This window comes from Saccopteryx leptura, chromosome 10 (genome assembly GCF_036850995.1).
Source record: "Saccopteryx leptura isolate mSacLep1 chromosome 10, mSacLep1_pri_phased_curated, whole genome shotgun sequence".
Lineage (NCBI taxonomy): Eukaryota > Metazoa > Chordata > Mammalia > Chiroptera > Emballonuridae > Saccopteryx > Saccopteryx leptura.
This window is the reverse complement of record NC_089512.1, coordinates 5,270,828-5,288,260: the sequence shown is the minus strand read 5'-3', so window position 1 is coordinate 5,288,260 and position 17,433 is coordinate 5,270,828. Positions and strand designations below refer to the sequence as shown.

The 17,433-nt window shown below is 56.8% G+C and overlaps 2 protein-coding genes and 1 non-coding gene across 9 annotated transcripts in view; all 3 read left to right on the top strand.

Annotated features, from left to right (window-relative positions):
• The window catches only part of DOCK3 (dedicator of cytokinesis 3), a 261,860-nt gene extending 249,903 nt beyond the window's left edge, over window positions 1-11,957 (top strand). For 5 of the 7 annotated variants that reach the window (XM_066350463.1, XM_066350461.1, XM_066350460.1 and 2 more), the window contains 4 exons: window positions 1,413-1,500; window positions 6,330-6,452; window positions 6,974-7,056; window positions 7,825-11,957. In XM_066350463.1, coding sequence (XP_066206560.1) covers window positions 1,413-1,500; window positions 6,330-6,452; window positions 6,974-7,056; window positions 7,825-8,334 — 804 coding nt within the window. In that variant the 3' untranslated portion in view covers window positions 8,335-11,957. Of the gene's footprint in view, window positions 1-1,412; window positions 1,501-6,329; window positions 6,453-6,665; window positions 6,801-6,973; window positions 7,057-7,824 lie in introns of those variants that run through there. The other 2 variants (XM_066350462.1, XM_066350464.1) reach the window with 2 other exon arrangements.
• On the top strand, window positions 10,672-10,794 carry LOC136382718 (U4atac minor spliceosomal RNA). Its single transcript, XR_010747336.1, has one exon. It is a non-coding gene; the product is annotated as a U4atac minor spliceosomal RNA (small nuclear RNA).
• Window positions 11,958-12,256: 299 nt separating the features above from the next.
• Window positions 12,257-15,633, top strand: MANF (mesencephalic astrocyte derived neurotrophic factor). Its single transcript, XM_066351309.1, has 4 exons — window positions 12,257-12,414; window positions 13,063-13,190; window positions 13,950-14,091; window positions 15,197-15,633. Exons 1-4 carry the CDS (start codon window positions 12,330-12,332, stop codon window positions 15,379-15,381), a joined length of 540 nt encoding a protein of 179 aa, XP_066207406.1. The 5' UTR covers window positions 12,257-12,329; the 3' UTR covers window positions 15,382-15,633.
• The last annotated feature ends 1,800 nt before the right edge of the window (window positions 15,634-17,433 follow it).

Here is a 17,433-nt window from a genome sequence, read left to right as displayed (position 1 = left end):
TCCTGGAGGCCTCGAACAGAGGCTACAGGGATCACCCTGTCCCCTTTCCATTCTGCCCTGTTTTCCTCTGAGTCCATGAGAGTCACCTCCCAACAACCGTTCCCTAGTCCCACAGTGCTGGGAGTCTCAGTGGTACCTCCCTGGGCCTGATCAGCCCTGAGGAGGAGGGAGCACGTCTGCTTGGCTGCTGCCTGGCAAAACAGTGTGTCCTGCCTGGGACTCTAGGCTGGAGGGCTGCGCTTTCCCCACCCCGGAGCTCACGCAGGCCTGTGGGGGGATCCATGCTGCCCCTGCCCCGGGCTCTCGTGGGCCTGTGGGGGGATCCACGCTGCCCCTGCCCCGGGCTCTCGTGGGCCTGTGGGGGGATCCACGCTGCCCCTGCCCCGGGCTCTCGTGGGCCTGTGGGGGGATCCACGCTGCCCCTGCCCCGGCACTCACACGGGCCTGTGGGGGGATCCACACTGCCCCTGCCCCGGCACTCATACGGGCCTGTGGGGGGATCCACGCTGCCCCTGCCCCGGCACTCACACGGGCCTGTGGGGGGATCCATGCTGCCCCTGCCCCGGGCTCTCGTGGGCCTGTGGGGGGATCCATGCTGCCCCTGCCCCAGCACTCACACGGGCCTGTGGGGGGTTCCCATGCTGCTGAGCCCCCCCCACACTCACACGGGCCTGTGGGGGGTTTCCATGCTGCTGAGCCCCCACACACACACTCACACGGGCCTGTGGGGGGTTCCCATGCTGCTGAGCCCCCCCCACACTCACACGGGCCTGTGGGGGGTTTCCATGCTGCTGAGCCCCCCCACACACTCACACGGGCCTGTGGGGGGTTCCCATGCTGCTGAGCCCCCACACACACTCACACGGGCCTGTGGGGGGTTTCCATGCTGCTGAGCCCCCACACACACTCACACGGGCCTGTGGGGGGTTCCCATGCTGCTGAGCCCCCACACACACTCACACGGGCCTGTGGGGGGTTCCCATGCTGCTGAGCCCCCACACACACTCACACGGGCCTGTGGGGGATCTCCAGGAGGCTAAACCTGACAGCACTCAGGGTAAAAGAGGTCCCTAAATCCTTTCTGCCAGTGTGTCTCCTGGCAGGACAGATGGATAGTTAGACCCCCTCCTGTGCCCGTGTCCTCTTTCTTGGCCCCGCACAGAACAGCCTGGAGCCCAGCCAGAGCCGGGGGCAGTGCCTCAGTGTTGCACATGGCCGCAGTCAGAGCCAGACAGCCTTGGACAGCTTCCTGTGGCTGCCTGACAACCTCAGCACACCTGAACCATAAGCCATGCCACTGCTTTGATTTCCCAGTCTGATTTCAGACTGTCCTGGCTCCTGTGGCTCACAACACTGTCCCTAAGGTATACCTGGTTGTCATCATCCTTTCTGATGTTTTTTCCTCCCCTCAGCTGCCAAATTTCCAGCCAGCACTGTTCCAGCAAGTGGTCGGAGCGTGCAAACCCTGCAGTGACCCCAATCTCTCTGTGGCTGAAAAAGGTATTGTTTTTCATCCCAGGTGGCCCCCCATGTGTGTCCCCATCCTGAGCATCTGAATCTGGCCCTGAGGATCAGGTGGCCATGGCCAAGCCTCACTTCAACACCCAGGCCTGTCTGTCTAGTCCTGACCATTTCCTGTGTTCATTGTTGAACCCATGTCTGCTTGATGCTAAGTTTGGAACCTGTTAGTTTGTATCTCTCCCTCCCCAGTGCCCACATCAGAGAGGTCCCCGTTACCACCTGCCCTGAGTCCACTTTTATGGAAACGCAGGCTGCCATGTGCAGACAGGGCAACTACTCCTAGATGCCTCCACACCAGCCCCAAAATCCATCAGGCTCTGTAGCCCCTTAGACCGCTCTCAGTTTGGGCCGTTAGAAACCTCTCCATTTTGCTCAGAACAGGCCCATGGCCAAGCAAGCCCAGAAAGAATGGGAAAGACAGGCCACAGCGCAGTGAGTTTCCCCGTCCAAGGGCAGCCAGGGCCCCCGAGGGGGTGAGTCCTCCTGTGGCCACTCTGACTGGGAACTGCCGAGTCCATCTTCCACACTGCCAGGCCATCGACTCGACCATGAGCCTAGGGATCCCTAGGACAGACACTGCTTAGACAGAGGAACTCTGTCCTGTAGACAGGACACTCCAGCAAGCAGGCTCAGACCCACATAACCCTGGCCCAAAGCTCCAGGCGTGGAGACCTGAGTTCGTTCTGACTTAGAAGGGACTCTACTAAGCCTGCTCTGACTATCCGGGGACTCTGCTGAGCCTGCCTGCCACACAGAACCTGGGTCCCTATCAGCCCAGTTCCTTGTAGGTGCCCCTCTCTCCTTTCCTCCATCTGTCCCCAACGGTACAACCTGCTGTCCCATCAGAACATGTCCCTCCAAAGCTGTTGTCATTGTACCTCCTCACCAAGTGCTGTCTGCTGTCCCCACTGTCATCGTTGCTTCTTTGCTCATTAAGCGGGACATGCCCGTGTCCTCTGTAGTACAGCGAACACTGGTCCACAACCTCAGTGCTTAGTAGGCACCAGTACTGGTACTCAATCACAAAGGGCATAAAAGTTCTGGCTGAAGATGCCTTCTAACCTCAAGGATGTACATCCCCAAAGCTTGCAGCTTACCTGGATCCCTGCACCTGTGCCCCAAACCAGAGTGCCTTTTTGGACTTAAGGACCAGAATCCACAGTGGCTTTTCTTCATCTGAGATGTGGAGCAATCTCAGAACTAGCCAAGAGCACACAGGCTCAGAGATCAAACAGGTGCTGGCAACCAGACCAGGACCCGACGCCAACCAGATACAGAAGAGCTTCAGGCCTGAGACCAGGCTGCAGCAAGAAGCGGAACACCCCGTCCCCAGGTGTGGGGAGGAAAGCAGGTTGTCTCAGAAAAGAGTTTGAGCCAGAGCGAGCATGTCCACGTCACAAGCCCAGCACTTGTCTAGCAAGACACATGGGCCAAGATAACAACTTCCTAAATCTCTCCCTGGATCCGCCGGGATAGGAACTGTACATACTTGACACCATTCTCTTGTCACCAGGCTCCTGAGTCCCATGAGGACCCCATTTCTCACTTGCAGATATCTTTCTTTGCCAGACAGTAACTCCCAGAGAAGACAAGCCTGCCCTCAGGGTTGTGAGCTGTGCACTGGGGCCACAGGCCAGTGCTGGAGCACTGTTTTTTTGGGGGGGTTTTTAGAGACAGAGAGAGGGACAGACAGACAGTAACGGAGAGATGAGAAGTATCAATCATTAGTTTTTCATTGCGTGTTGTAACAACTTAGTTGTTCATTGATTGCTCTCTCATATGTACCTTGACCGCGGGCCTTCAGCAGACCGAGTAACCCCTTGCTCAAGCCAGCGACCTTGGGTTGAAGCTGGTGAGCTTTTGCTCAAACCAGATGAGCCCGCGCTCAAGCTAGCAACCTCGGGTTCTCAAACCTGGGTCCTCTGCATCCCAGTCCGACACTCTATCCACTGCGCCACCACCTGGTCAGGCAATGCTGGAGCACTGTTAACACACAGAGAGAAAGAGGTGGCCATGACACAGTGAGGATTGCTCTTCTTCTGGGAGAAATCACTCCGTCACAGATTTTCTACTAGCCCCGGTGCATTCATGCTGCGGGGCCAGGCCCACCAGCCCCACTGCTCACCAGCATCGGGCTGAGAGCAAGCTTGGTGGTTTCTGGTTCACGTGGAGTGGCTCAGAGGCCCACTTTGTCAACCACTGCAGACTTGCCCACTCTCTTCCTCCATGGCCTTCCTGACTGCACGTGGCCCTTGTGGGTGAACTTTTGCAACCCCACAATTCTTCCAGATCCTAGGTGTGCACATTAGATCTTAGGCCAGGGGTCCCCAAACTTTTTACACAGGGGGCCAGTTCACTGTCCCTCAGACCGTTTGAGGGCCGCCACATACAGTGCTCCTCTCACTGACGACCAATGAAAGAGGTGCCCCTTCCGGAAGTGCGGCGGGGGCAGATAAATGGCCTCGGGGGGCCGCATGCGGCCCATGGGCCGTAGTTTGGGGACCCCTGTCTTGGGCTGTCAGAACCCTGTTGGGGAAGTTGCCCAGACCCACCTCCAAACTTCTTATTCTCTGAGATTCAGGGGCTTTTTATGAAGATGGGACTTTTCTTCCTGGGGAGAGGCACTTCAGTGCTGAGGGCCGGGAGCTCAGGCTGCATCTCTGGGAGAGCCTGCCTGCCTGGATAGGCCTGTCCTGTGCTTGAGGGAGCTCAGGTCCTCTGAGGAGGCCTTCTAGAGGAGCCCACCTGATGCTCATCAGATTCAGGATTATTTCCTCCCTTCCTTGACCGGTGGTGTCACACTGAGGTCCCAGGTTCAAAACCCTGAGGTCTCCGGCCTGAGCATGGGCTCATCCAACTTGAGCGTAGGCTCACCAGCTTAAGCACGGTGTTGCTGATTTGAGCATGGGATCATGGATATGATCCCATGGTCGCTGGCTTGAGCCCAAGGTCACTGCCTTGAGCAAGGGATCAATGGCTCTATTGGAGCCCCAGGTCAAGGCACGTATGAGAAGCAATCAATGAGCTACTAAAGTGATGCAACTATGAGTTGATGCTTCTCATCTCTCTCCCTTCCTGTCTCTATCTCAGAAAATAAAAAAATTCCTTCCTTCCTGCAGGCCACAGCTGAGTGCCTGCCCACCCCGTCACTACCACACCCTCCCTCTCACTACCAGCCATCAATCATCCCATGAGACTGAGCAATTCTCCTTAGATCTGTGGCTGTTTAGATAGTGGAGTTCTACCCTGTGTCTCCTGCAAGCTGACACCATGTCCTGACCAATGAGGAGAAGAGGATGGACATCACCACTTATCTCTGGACACCCCCCCCCACCCCCAGTCACATCCTCTCTGAAAGCTAGACCAGCTCCTTCCCTTCCAGCACCTCTCAAGTCCCATAGGACTGGCCTTCCGCACTCAGTGCCTGGAGCAGGACCCAGGTGGCCTCCTTGGGCTCCCTTTTGCTATGACTGCCTCAGCACAAAGCCGGCGAACTGGCCCCCAGATGTGAGCTTCCGCCCTCCTGCTGACAGCCCGACAGGGAGACTGTGTTTGCCTGGCTCCCTAGGAGAAAGGGCATTCCTCTTCTCTGTCATGTCTGCTCTCCAGGGTGAGTTGGCCAGCGGGATTCACATGTCTGTTACTGCTCCTGCAGAGTGTCACCCTTGGACCCCATGGTCCAGCTGTTCTTCCTGTTCTCCCCTCTGGCAAAGTCACCCCAGCCGTAGCCAAGGGCCCGGGATTCTGGAACCCGACTCCTTCATTAGCATACGTGGTGGGCACTCCTGGTCTGGGATCCGCTCCACCCTGTGTCTGTCGCATGTGGGGGCAGGAACTGCACCGCCCCCCACGTCTCAGAGCACCGTGGGTGGCACAGCCCAGCCTCCTCTGGGAAAGAACAGGTCCAGCCGGAGCTGGGCCATGACTCTTGGGCTTTGTGCTTTCCCTCCACAGGGACAACGAAGACCAGTCCTTGCCTAAAAAACACTCTGCCTGACCTGTGGTGGCGCAGTGAATAAAGCATCAACCTGGAACGTTGAGGTCGCTGGTTCAAAACCCTGGGCTTGCCCGGTCAAGGCACATATGGAAGCAACTGTTATGAGTTGATGCTTCCCACTAACCATCCCCCCAACTTTCTCTCTCTTCTCTCTCTAAAATCAATAAATAAAATCTTCTAAAGAAAGAAAAGAAAAGAAAAAGGAAACACTGTACATCCAAAACCCAGCCAGAGGGCACAGAAGCAGTGGGAATGGGCTATGTGTATGTTACCACAGTGCCTTTGCGAGGCCAGTCGGGGCAGCTCCTGCCCACTGCCTGGCACGTGCCAGCTCTGGAAGCCGCAGCCTCTGCCCCCCTGCCCATCCTGCTCCCGCTTCCCCCTCTTGCTGAGGCAGTAGGACAGCCCCGACTTCTGACTGCAAGAGGCCGTGTGGCCCGCTCTCTCTCCTCACAGTCTCGTCAGCCTGTCCCACGCTCCTCACCTCCTCCACCCTCCTCCTGGCACACCCCAGAGGCTGCCAATGTCCGCCACTTGCTGCACTTCCTCAGCTCGCCTCGTCCGAGCGCTCTTCAGACCCCAGTTCATTCTGTTGCCATCTTACGCGGCCTCTATCCCTAGCCACTCCCTCCTGAGGGCCACGGTTATCTTGCTTGGCCAGTGTTTTTTGACCCAGGGGCTGGCATGCCAGCCCCACATATGCTGGGTACGTAGTGTGCACCTGGAGAAGCCACACGCGGTAGGATGGGCCTTTCCCACCGGGTGGCTCAGGAAGTAACCCCCCTTCATGCCATGTGTTTCCACCCCTCAGCGGTGCCAGCAGCCCCCAGCAGCTGGAGCCTGGATAGCGGAGCCCGAGAGGCCCAGCCTTTCCTGTCTGCTCACATGGGGCGCATCATGGCCCCCCCAGTGCCTCCCCGAAGCCTGCTGCATGGTAAGACCTCCAGCGGGTCCCCCAGATAGTCCCTGGTCTCCAACTCTGCTCAGGGGCAAGGGCAGCAGCCTTCCAGGCTGAGAAGATGGGCCGTTCTCTGGGCCGACTCAGCCAAGGAAAAGCCATCCATGCCACAGGAAGGATCGTGCTGGGCTTTGGGTCGGTAAGGTTTCTGAGTACAGCAGGTGAGCTCAATGGGACCTTCCCAACCAGGCCGGCTGAAGACCACGGAACTGTCAACACCCCACAGCGAGCGAGAGACCTACCACTGCCTGCGGCCTGTTGTTCCTTGGGCACCGACACACTGGACTGCCAGGACCTCCTCCTGTGTAGCATGAGTGTCTCTGACTCCAGCAGCCTGTGTTTTGGAGAACTTCAATGAAAAGAGATTTTTCTGTGGCCTTCAATGTTGAGGGGTTCCCAGGATACTCTTCCCACATCTGCAGCTGGTCCAGTGAGATGCACTGGTACGCAGCCCCAGAGGGGCCTCAGCTGAGGCTGCCGTTCTGTTCCCTTTGCAGGTCATTACTCCCTACACTTTGACGCCTTCCACCACCCACTGGGTGACACCCCCCCGGCCCTCCCGGCCCGGACCCTGCGCAAGGTAACGTACTGAAGCAGCAGTCCCACCAGGCTGTAAGATGTCCTCTCATTTGCTCTGTAACCACTGAGGTTTACGAAACAAACCTGAGCCCTCCCTGCCCCTTTGTCCTGGAGAGCCCAGCCTGGCCGAAGCAGGGGTGGTCAGAGCCCCCCTCGGGGGGGAGTGAGCAGTGTGTCCTGAAACCAGTGGGGGTAGAGGGTGAGAGCGCCCTGGGGACAGCAACACAAGTGCCCCGAGTATGTGGGCAACTCTGCTAACACCACGAGGTGTCAGGATACCTCAGTTCAAGAGGTAAACAGTCCTGGGATCACATGAGTCTAGTCAAAGCAAGAAGCATCAGGCACCAAAGCTTTATTTAAAATCTCTTTAATTTTACTGCAAATTGGAAAAAGCTGTTTCACAGATTTTAGCAGAAAGCACTCATCTGGTACATGGCCAATTAGGTCTGCCTTCCCAGCTGGCATGACGACCCAACCCTTCTATCAGTACCCCAGAGCCACAGCCAGAAGCTTAGGACCTGGCGTCAGGGCGCAGATGCCCAGCAGCTAGGACAGGGCTAAGTTCTGGCCCACAGGAATACAGGTGATCCTGGGGCTCCGTGGGCGTGCTGGGGCCAGCGGGAGCAGGGGCACCGCTGTTGAAGAAGCAGGACGCGCCGTTGCCCAGGCTTATGGGGGAGTTAATGAATAAGTAGACTTTGTCTTCACACTGTGGCTATCAGTCTGTCTGGAGAAATGGATTCTAACATGACCACCCTTCCTTTTGCAGTCTCCTCTCCACCCGATCCCAGCCTCCCCCACCAGCCCCCAGTCGGGCCTGGACGGCAGCAACTCGACACTGTCTGGCAGTGCCAGCAGCGGTGTGTCCTCCTTGAGCGAGAGTAACTTTGGGCACTCCTCAGAAGCCCCGCCTCGAACCGACACCATGGACTCCATGCCCGGCCAGGCCTGGAACACGGATGAAGACCTTGAGCCGCCCTACCTCCCTGTCCACTACAGCCTCTCCGAGTCTGCCGTCCTGGATTCCATCAAGGCCCAGCCATGCCGAAGCCACTCTGCCCCGGGATGTGTCATCCCTCAGGACCCCATGGACCCACCGGCACTGCCCCCCAAGCCCTACCACCCCCGCGTGCCAGCCCTGGAGCATGATGAGGGCGTGCTGCTGCGCGAAGAGGCCGACAGGCCTCGGGGCCTGCACCGCAAGGCCTCGCTGCCTCCTGGGAGCATCAAGGAGGAGCAGGCCCGCATGGCGTGGGAGCACGGCCGAGGGGAACAGTGAGGGCAGCGAGGCAGCTGGCACAACATTCCAGGTCTGAAAAGCAAGTCCCCCCCAGGGAGCCAGAGATGCCTGGCACTCAGGAGAGAACCACCCGAGTCGACGTTCTACTGCCGTGAACTTGTGTGTTGCCATGTAGAGGCCGCAGCAGCATGAGGGTTGTGGCTTCCCTTTTTATTTAGTTTCTACGTTTCCATTTCTATCGGTTGTCTTTTTTTTGGGGGGGGGGGGTCCTTTTTTTATGCAGTAGATGCTTTCTTCCTCCTGCAGTTCCAGACCACGTGGAGCTCTCTGGAGATACTGCACAGAAAGAATTGCTTTGCAGCTTTGCAAGGCCTGGGTTAGGACCCCGGCCTCCCCCTCCAGGGTAGAGATGCACAGAATGGAAATTGCACTAGGGACCTCTTCTTTTGCTGTGTGGACAGAAGAGCTCATGGTTGTATTCAGGGATTGCGTGGACCGCGTGGACTACGTCACAGGTGGTGGACAAGGGGGCTATGCGCCATTTTGCACAAATGCCTGCCCATACTTCCGTCTAGGAGTATGCAACTGAGGGGCTGGCTGGGCCAACCGCCAGCTCAGGCATGTGACCTGGCCTGACTGCATGCCCAGGGCATGCTGCCAGGCTCCCACGGCCAGTACTGCCCCCAACTCTGTCTTGGACTTTTCCCTCCATTGCTTTAATTTCTGGTCATTTGCTCCCTTCCACTCTCAGTACACCTCATGCCCTGCAGGAGCCCCCTTGGCAAGTGGATCTGCGAAGGTTACCTCCCACCCTCTGGGGCTGAAGGAGGGGTGTGGAGCCAGAGGGACTACCGGGCCCCCTCCCTCCCCAGGGCCCAGGAGGCCATGTTTGAGATGAGCTGGCATAGGAGTGAGACTGAGCTGTGGCAGGGGCCGGAAGCCCTGAGCTTTCACAAGTGGCCAGAACGCCTGTCATCCAGCTCCCGAATCAGGGATTTTCAGCACTACCTCTGAGCAGTGGGGCTGGCTGCCCGGCCAGGCTTCCGAGCCCTGAGGACTCAGTCGGGTTCAGCAAGCTCCTGGGTAAGCAAGGCGGGAAGGAGCTTCTCCTTTTGGAATCAGGGAGCCACGCAAGTTGAATTTCCTCTTCCAAGTGGCCAAGTGCAAGGGCCCTGCTCCGGGCGGTGGGGACCACCACTCAGGGTTCACAGCGGGCAGGAGGGCAGTCTCTCCCACCTCCCCAGTCTGTTGGACAGAGCGCAGTTACGGGAAACTTTCAGGGCGGGGCACAGACTTTCCTCTTGGTTTGTTATTTGGGCGGACAGGGTGGGGGAGTAATGGTATTCTACCAGGGTGCTTCAAGTTACTTTAAAAAGTCTCTGTACAGACTTTGTCTTTCTTTTGCTGGAGTTCACAGCTCTTGATGGCCACAGGCTGCCTTCTCCTTGTGGAGCAGGTGTGTTCTCCCCAGTTAACCCTTCTGCTGGTCTCTCGGACCTCCGTGGCCGGGCCCTGGACCCAAGGCCCCCACCCCTTCCTCCAAACTCTTTTCCAGACAAGGCCGTGGGCAGGATGTCTTTCTCTTGTAAACAAACACCAGCTATTGAATAGGAATGCCAGCAAGCAGCCTACTAGGAAAGCTGTTCCCTTAAGGCATATGGGGTGTTGATCACCAGTGTGGGTCCTTTCTGGTACTGTGGGGACGACTCCAGGCAGAGTGGGTCAGTCCTGGTAGCCCTGAGCTGCGAGAGCAGGCCTGGACTACTGGAGTTCACAAGTGTTAGAGCAGTGGTCGACAAACTCATTAGTCAGCAGAGCCAAATATCCACAGTACAATGATTGAAATTTCTTTTGAGAGCCAAAATTTTTAAATTTAAACTATATAGGTAGGTACATTCCTTATTGAGGTAGCGCCCACACGTGGTATTTTGTGGAAGAGCCACATTCAAGGGGCCAAAGAGCTTCATGTGGCTCGCAAGCTGCAGTTTGCCGACCAGGGTGTTAGAGGGTTGGGGGCCAGCTTTGTATCTCTTAGAGAGGAAGGTATCTTTAGATTGTAGGGCACTTCTGAGCCTCAGTCCCTGGACAAGGCAGTCATTACATAAGAACGTCCATCTATCTTCTCCACCTAGTGGCACGGGAGGATAAGGAGGGACTTGTAGGTTTCTTGGGCCTTCCTTTCTAAAAGGGAGGTGAGCCGGCTTTGTTTTTGCTCTCCGTTTCCCCTAACTGGACTAAAGAACCGATTCCAAATCCCTTCTGTTAGAGAATCAGCCAGTCTGAAGGGAAGGAGGAGGCCAGAGGTGAGAATCCTTGGAAAAGATTGTGAAATACTGATTTTCATTATTTCAAGCTTGTTTGTAAATACCCGTTTGAACCATCCTTTTCTTGGGGTTGCGCTACTGCCCAATGAGCGTGTCGTGAGGGCAGTACCGCTAACGCCTAAACACACTCGCATCAACGAGAGCTCTGCTTTACCTTGGTGCAATTTTTGGAAAAAAGAGAAAAAAATAAATACTTATTTGAATGCTGTGTATTTGTACAGGAATTTGAGCAAAAAATGTATAGAGTGTGATGTTCAATCGGTATTCAGCCCTATAAATGTGTTTTTAACCTCTGGCATTCTGTGCTTATTTAAAATAAGAAAACTCTAACCATTTCTTTTGTGTATTTATGTTTTTAGAAAAGGGTGATTTAAAAATGATCTTACCTGTATCAGAAAGCAAAGTTAAAAGAAAAAATTTGTACTCGTGTCCCAAGAGGTATTTTACTGTATATATTGTGGTAGCATGTTCTAAATCCAACGAGTAATGTGAATTCTAAATGTAAATATCTGCCACTTGACTTCCCCCTCCCCCCCCCCTCCCCTGATTGCTGTGATGTGAATTAAAGATGAATACCTGATACCGACCCACTGAATTCACTGAATGGGAGCAGCCCCAGTGCCCCTCTCCGATTCCTGCCGCTGGGCTCCAAGCCCTTAAAGCGCCTAGAGCAGAGCTAAACCCCTCCCAAGTGCTGCCTTAAGGACAGACAGCCAAGCCTTGCACTGGAACGGAGAGCAGTCAGAGACAAGTTCCTCCAAGCTTGTCTGCGGACGCCCTGGGCAGCCAGGGGCCGCCTGTGGCTCAGCTGGGACGCGGGCGGCCACCCCGACCGCGCTTCCGGAGCTTGCGAGGACACGGGACCTGCTCCAGGAGGGGGTCAAACCTCCTGGACCTCCTCCCCTCCCCCTGGCGGGACGGCACGCTTTTGACCCCCAGGCCGCGCACGCCGCCCTTCCCGCAGGGGGTGTGTGTCTCCGCTCCGTCTGTCCGCCGCGCGCGGGGGCTCCCGGGGCGCAGGCGGCCGGCCAGGCTGCTGGAGAAACTCGGCCAGGACAGCGGCTCTCGCAGGCGCCGCATCCTCCGCAGACGCTCCGCCGAGGCTGCTTCCCCGGCCCACGTGGTCGTTTAGGAAAAGGAAGGAAATCCCTGCACCGCCGTGCCGGCGGTGACCTCCCTCCCTACTGTCCCTTCAGATCGCGGCAGACCCCGGAGTCCCTGACTGGAGCCATTAGTCAGGGCCCTGGACGGGGAGGTTTATCTGGGCGGGCGTGAGGCCGTGCACAGGTGTAGGCAGGACAATTTAGTAGGCACGGGACAGCAGCCAAACCCCACTTGAGACCGCGGCGGCCCACTTCCACCACAGCCGGTGCCCCTTTCCAAGATGGCGGCCGTGCCGCTTCCGCCGCCGCCGCCTCCGCTTCCTGCGGCCTGCCCTGTTTCAATCAGCGTCCGACAACTGTCTAGGGCCGGGGGCGGGCGCCGCCATTCTCCAATGGGGAAGGGCAGCGTGGAGCCGCCGGTCTGGGCTCCGACGGGCGTGGACCAATGAGGGCGCGGCGTGTAGGCGGGCGCAGGGGGTCGCCCGCCAATAGGGAGCTACGGTGCGCGGCCAGGACCTGGAGGCAGGGCAGCGCGGCGCAGCCCGGCAGCGGGCGCAGTTCAGTTGGGCGGCGGCAGCGGCGGTGGTGGAGGCGGAGGAGGAGGAGGATGTGGGCCACGCACGGGCTGGCGGTGGCGCTGGCTCTTAGCGTGCTCCCTGGCGGCCGGTCGTTGCGGCCGGGCGACTGCGAAGGTGAGTCGGGGCCGGGGGCCGCTCGCCAGGGCTGGCCTGGCGCGACGCTGAACTTAACGGAACCGCTGAGCGGCTGAGAGGCCGGGGCTGGAGCGGGCGGCGGCGGCCGGTCCCGGCGGGGTCCGCCCGGAGAAGGGCCGACGCTGGGACCAGGACACAGGGGTCTGGCGAGAGGAAGTTGGGACTAGGTCGTGCCGTGGGAAACTTGGCCTGAACTCCAGGTAACGCCGGAGGGGTGGTTTCCCCCCCATCGCTGGGCAGAAGCTCCCGCAGCGGCCCGGGTCGGAGGCCCGAGAGCGGCCGTGGGCACCGCTCGGGTCCGCCGTGGTGTTTGAGCTGCGTTTGGATCTTTATTCCGGCCTCCAGTTTGCCCGTTTCTAACGTCACAGTGAGTCCGTCTCCGGGCCACGTTCGGTCTCGGCTTAAACTTTATGGCAGAGGCAGAGAGGAGCTGTTCCGGGCGTTTGGCGGTGCTTGGCCCGCACGCCCTGGGTGACCCGTCCCGGGGACCCCAGCGCCCAGGAGCTGAATTCTGGCCAGTTGGGGGCACCAGAGGAAACCGGTGATGGAAAGGCCTCTCTCTGGCTCCTGCTGGATTGGGGTGCAGCTGGGTGATGGCTGAGCATCTCTCTGTCCTCTTTCTTCCAGTGTGTGTTTCCTACCTGGAAAGATTTTACCAGGACCTTAAAGACAGAGATGTCACATTCTCACCAGCCTCTGTGGAGAAAGAGCTTGTCAAGTTCTGCCGCGAAGCGAGAGGCAAAGAGAATCGGTTGGTAAGTTAGCTGGTGACCCTCCCTAGTTGTCATGGGCTGCGTTTCACCCTCTGCTTCGCAGGCCTGGATAAAAGGCCCTGGCCACTTGTCTGCTGGGGAGGCCCGAATTAGGTCGGTCAGTGAACTAATGTACCGAAGTGGTTTCTCTGTAGTTGTCCTGTTTCTCAACCTGTTAGTATTGACTGAGCGCCTGCTGTGTGCTGGGCACTGGGAATATCAGGAGAGAACAGTGAGTGAGGCAAAGAAGTAATGCAGGGGAGTGGGTGTGGCGAAGAAATGGGTAGTGTGGTAGAGAGGGGCGGCACAGACAGAGGACTCAAGAATCTCGCTGAGCAACAGTCCTGTGAAAGAGCATCTCAGGTGGAGGGAATGGCCAGTGTGAGTGCCCAGAGGCCAGAATGAGCTTGGCATGTGTGACAAAGTGTACACAGGGTGGGCCAGGGTCAAATTGAGAACAGGAACCCCAAAGAAACAATGGCTTTTAAAGCTTTAATTTCCCTGGCAGTCTGGTTTGTCTGTCTCTGTTTAAAGGTTTAAACCATGGTGACGCTTAAACTCGTGACTGCTAGCTCTGGGACCGAGCCTGTATTAAGAGTGTGGGGCTTACACTGACCCCCTCCTGACTGCTAATGCAGGCAGGGCCTGGGAAAATGAGGCCCCAGCAGAAAATGAAGATTTTTTTTTGAGATGTCAGTATGTTTTGGAGGAGACGGCTCTCAAGTGGCACCTACTTAAGGCCATTGTCTTTTCTTGCTGCAGTGCTACTACATTGGGGCCACAGATGATGCAGCCACCAAGATCATAAATGAGGTGTCGAAGCCTCTGGCCCACCACATCCCTGTGGAGAAGATATGTGAGAAGCTCAAGAAGAAAGACAGCCAGATATGCGAGCTCAAGTATGGTGAGTGTGGCCAGGCTCTGCTGGCCCCAGGGCATTGTGGGACTTGCCTGTGAGCTGGGTGCTGAACTGGAGCCATGAGGAGCTAGACAGTTAAATATGGCAGGTGGGGTGAAATGGGGGGTGGGGGTGCAGGTCAGAAGAGATCTCATTGAGGGGACTTTCCAGCAAACTTTGAAGGAGGTGGGGCATTAGCTAAGGGGATGGAAGAGCATTACCGAAAAGGCAGTCCACAGGCAGCCAGTGCCATGGCGGGTGGCGGGTAGACAGATCAGAGAAGGCCTTGCAGGCTGGTGAAGGAAGATCTGGCTGTTTGGGCAAAGTTGGGGACATGGCAGACAAGGGGAAGTTATGGTCTGACATCCCTTGCGTTGGTCAAGATTGTCCTGGCTGCAGGCTCTGCAGGCCCAGCGACCATTCAAGTTTTGAAAAGAAGTGCTGTGTCCCAGCAGGCCAGCCAGGTGTTGAGGGCGCCACAGCGTCTCCTGCTGAGTAGGTCTCTGGTGGAAAGAAAGTCAGGGCCAGGAATTGTCATCTTATATAAAATGTCAGTGTGTTTTATTGTGACTTGAGTGTGCAAAGGCCTGTGTTCACCCACTTGTGTCAAGGATACCAGGACCTCTGGGAGTGATCCTGGCAGAGGGGTGGCTGTCTCAGGGTCTCTCTGTGGTCACAAGTGGTCATGGGCAATAAGCTCCTGACTTGGGCCTGACCAGGGCCTGTGTTGGGAAATTGTGGCTAGGGAATCTTATCTGCTCTGCCCCCCTGGAATTGTCATTCTATAGTAACTTGATCTCCACCATCATTTAAGAGGCACCTGGGGGAGTGGGAGCCACATTCCTTCTGTAATGGCCATGTGACCTCCATTCCTGTCCCTGGCAACACTAAATAGCAGGTGGACACGGCCAGCATGAGACCAGCCTTCCTGGTGGAAGGACCACTCCCCCCCCCCCTTGGGGGCAGTGAGTGCCGACATACCTGTGACGTCTAGAACTGTCTCCCCCACGACCGTTAAAGCTGCTTGTTTAAGGGGTGGTTTGGCTGTGCACAGGGACCCAGACTGGGGCTGCCCCCACCCAGCTGGTTACTCTCTTGCTCTCTTCTCCAGACAAGCAGATCGACCTGAGCACAGTGGACCTAAAGAAGCTCCGAGTTAAAGAGCTAAAGAAAATCTTGGACGACTGGGGGGAGACGTGCAAAGGCTGTGCAGAAAAGTCTGACTACATCCGGAAGATTAATGAACTGATGCCTAAATATGCCCCCAAGGCAGCCAGTTCACGGACTGATTTGTAGTCTGCCTGATCCCTGCTGCACCTGAGGGAAAAAAACAGTTCAGCTGTGTCTTCCCTAAACAGCGTTTTGTAATTTATTTTTTAGGCCGGCTCCTGACAGTGTCAGGTGTGAAGCCTGGAGCTTTCCTGGTGATGGTGTCTCTCCAGCGCCCTGTGGTCGGGGGGTTCACTTCCTTCTGTTCCTGGTTTTCTCTAGGGCTTCAGTGTGTATGTTTGGGGGTTTTTTATTAAAGAAAGAAAATTTCTAGCTGTCCTTGGAGAATTAAAGTGAATGCTGAAATAGGGTCTTACTCCCAGTGAAGATTCTCACCGACTTACGCTTTCCAGTTTACAGAGTTTTCTGGCATAGTCACATCAGTGCTGAGATGCCAGGGTGGGACGCGGGCTGAGGCTGTGGGTTGTGCAGGGCTGCGGGGAGCCCAGGAGGAGGCTCGGCTTGATTCCCCGGCCTGTAGTGCTGTCTTGCCCTCGGAGGGGCTGGAGGTTGCAGGCTGCACAGCTTCTTGCATGGCAGAAGGGTTGAGTCTGATGTGCAAGGGAGGGGCTTACATCCTGGCCAAGGAGTTTTCTGCAACAAAGACTTAGGTAACTGTCACATTTCTAAAGATGCTCTTGGCCTGGCTACTACTCTCCCACTGTCCATTCTGGCCTCTACTTGCTCATTCAAGTTTGTGGGCCAGTATCTGTCCCAAGCCTCTGAGGCCTGCTGGGGTTTTATAAGGCTAACGGGTCAATTTGTTCAAAAGGGCCAGTGAGGCTGCCCTTTTATCTTTACCCAAGATACGTCTTAACAGTTGAGGTCCTCAGGGTTTGTCTGCAGATCTGGTTTTTAGTTGCTCTGCTCTCTGTGGGGTTGGTGCTTGGGAAAACCAACTGTCTGCATGAGCTGTGGTTCGATGGAAACACCTCTGCCCCTTGGGCCTGCGGAGAGAGACCACCTGAAGGGAAGGACTAAGAAGCAGTTCTTTCCAAGGACTTGCTCAGCCCTCAGATCTCTTGCAGTTTCTGAATTCAATTTTCCAACGTAAGGGACCTCAATAATTACAGCTTGCTGTCACATCCACTGATGCTTAGCAGCACGTCTGAGATGAAAGCAAGAAAGTTGAACCACTGTTAGGCCTAGACTTCCCTGATTAAGGGAATTAGGTGAAAATCTGATAAGCACAGTGTCCTGAGCCCATAAAAGGTGCTGGGAAAATCCAGGGGTGGAGCCAGAAGTCTTAGAAGATGGAGCTGCTTCAGCTTACCACCTAGGTCTGTGTTCCCAGGGCTTGTATGCCCACCAGGCCACTGAACAAGGGAAACAGCCCAGCTACCCTAGGGCTGACCTCCATAGCTATAAAAGGCTTAACTCCTTTCTGGAAGCAGATTCCAAGAGGTCACGCAGTGTTAACAGGTGTTCCTTGTAAGGCCTTTCCCCCCTTGCACCTGGGAGCTGCTTTCCGGTTGTGGGAGGAAGGCGAGTGATGCGCTTTCCCCACCCCACGGTTTCCCTGGCTGAAGGGTCAGGTTCTGCCGAGCCACCAGCTCCTCTCACAGGCTCACCTCACACCCTCTTCACCTGGAGGAGGAGGTCCTGCCCCTGGACGTGGGTAGGAGGGCCCCAGCCACTGAGAGGTAAGAGTGGCGATCTGTGGTTAGTGGATTTGGCCTTCTCTGCGCCCTTGCAGCCCGCTGTCCAGCGCCAAGGAGCCTGTCTCCACTCCAAAGACTGCACATGTGTTACCAGGTTTCCGGGCCTGGACCTGGACCTCCCAGTTCTGGGTGGGTGGCGCTGCGCTGCAAGTGAACCTGAGCGTAGAATCCCGAGCTGTGGGCCGTGAGCCCTGCCCGGGGCTTACGAGGCGGCGTAATCCAATCCTCGGAGTTGTCGGCCCTGGACCGCAGTCAGGAAACGCCGCGGTGGAGACGGGGCGGGAAGGATGCTATGCAAAGGGGCTTCTGGGTCAACCGCCGGGACCGCCGCTAGCACAGACGGCAGGGTCACACGCGGTGCGAGTTAGCCCGGCTCTCGCGAGGACTGATTTCAGCGTAGTCCCGCACATTGGCCACA

What these genes read in the sequence shown, in the direction of transcription:
- MANF (XM_066351309.1), top strand. Translation starts at nt 12,330, where the DNA reads ATGTGGGCCACGCACGGGCTGGCGGTGGCGCTGGCTCTTAGCGTGCTC. An exon ending in GAGGCAAAGAGAATCGGTTG is followed by an intron (nt 13,191 to 13,949) that starts GTAAGTTAGCTG and finishes TTCTTGCTGCAG; the next exon opens with TGCTACTACATTGGGGCCAC. An exon ending in GATATGCGAGCTCAAGTATG is followed by an intron (nt 14,092 to 15,196) that starts GTGAGTGTGGCC and finishes TCTCTTCTCCAG; the next exon opens with ACAAGCAGATCGACCTGAGC.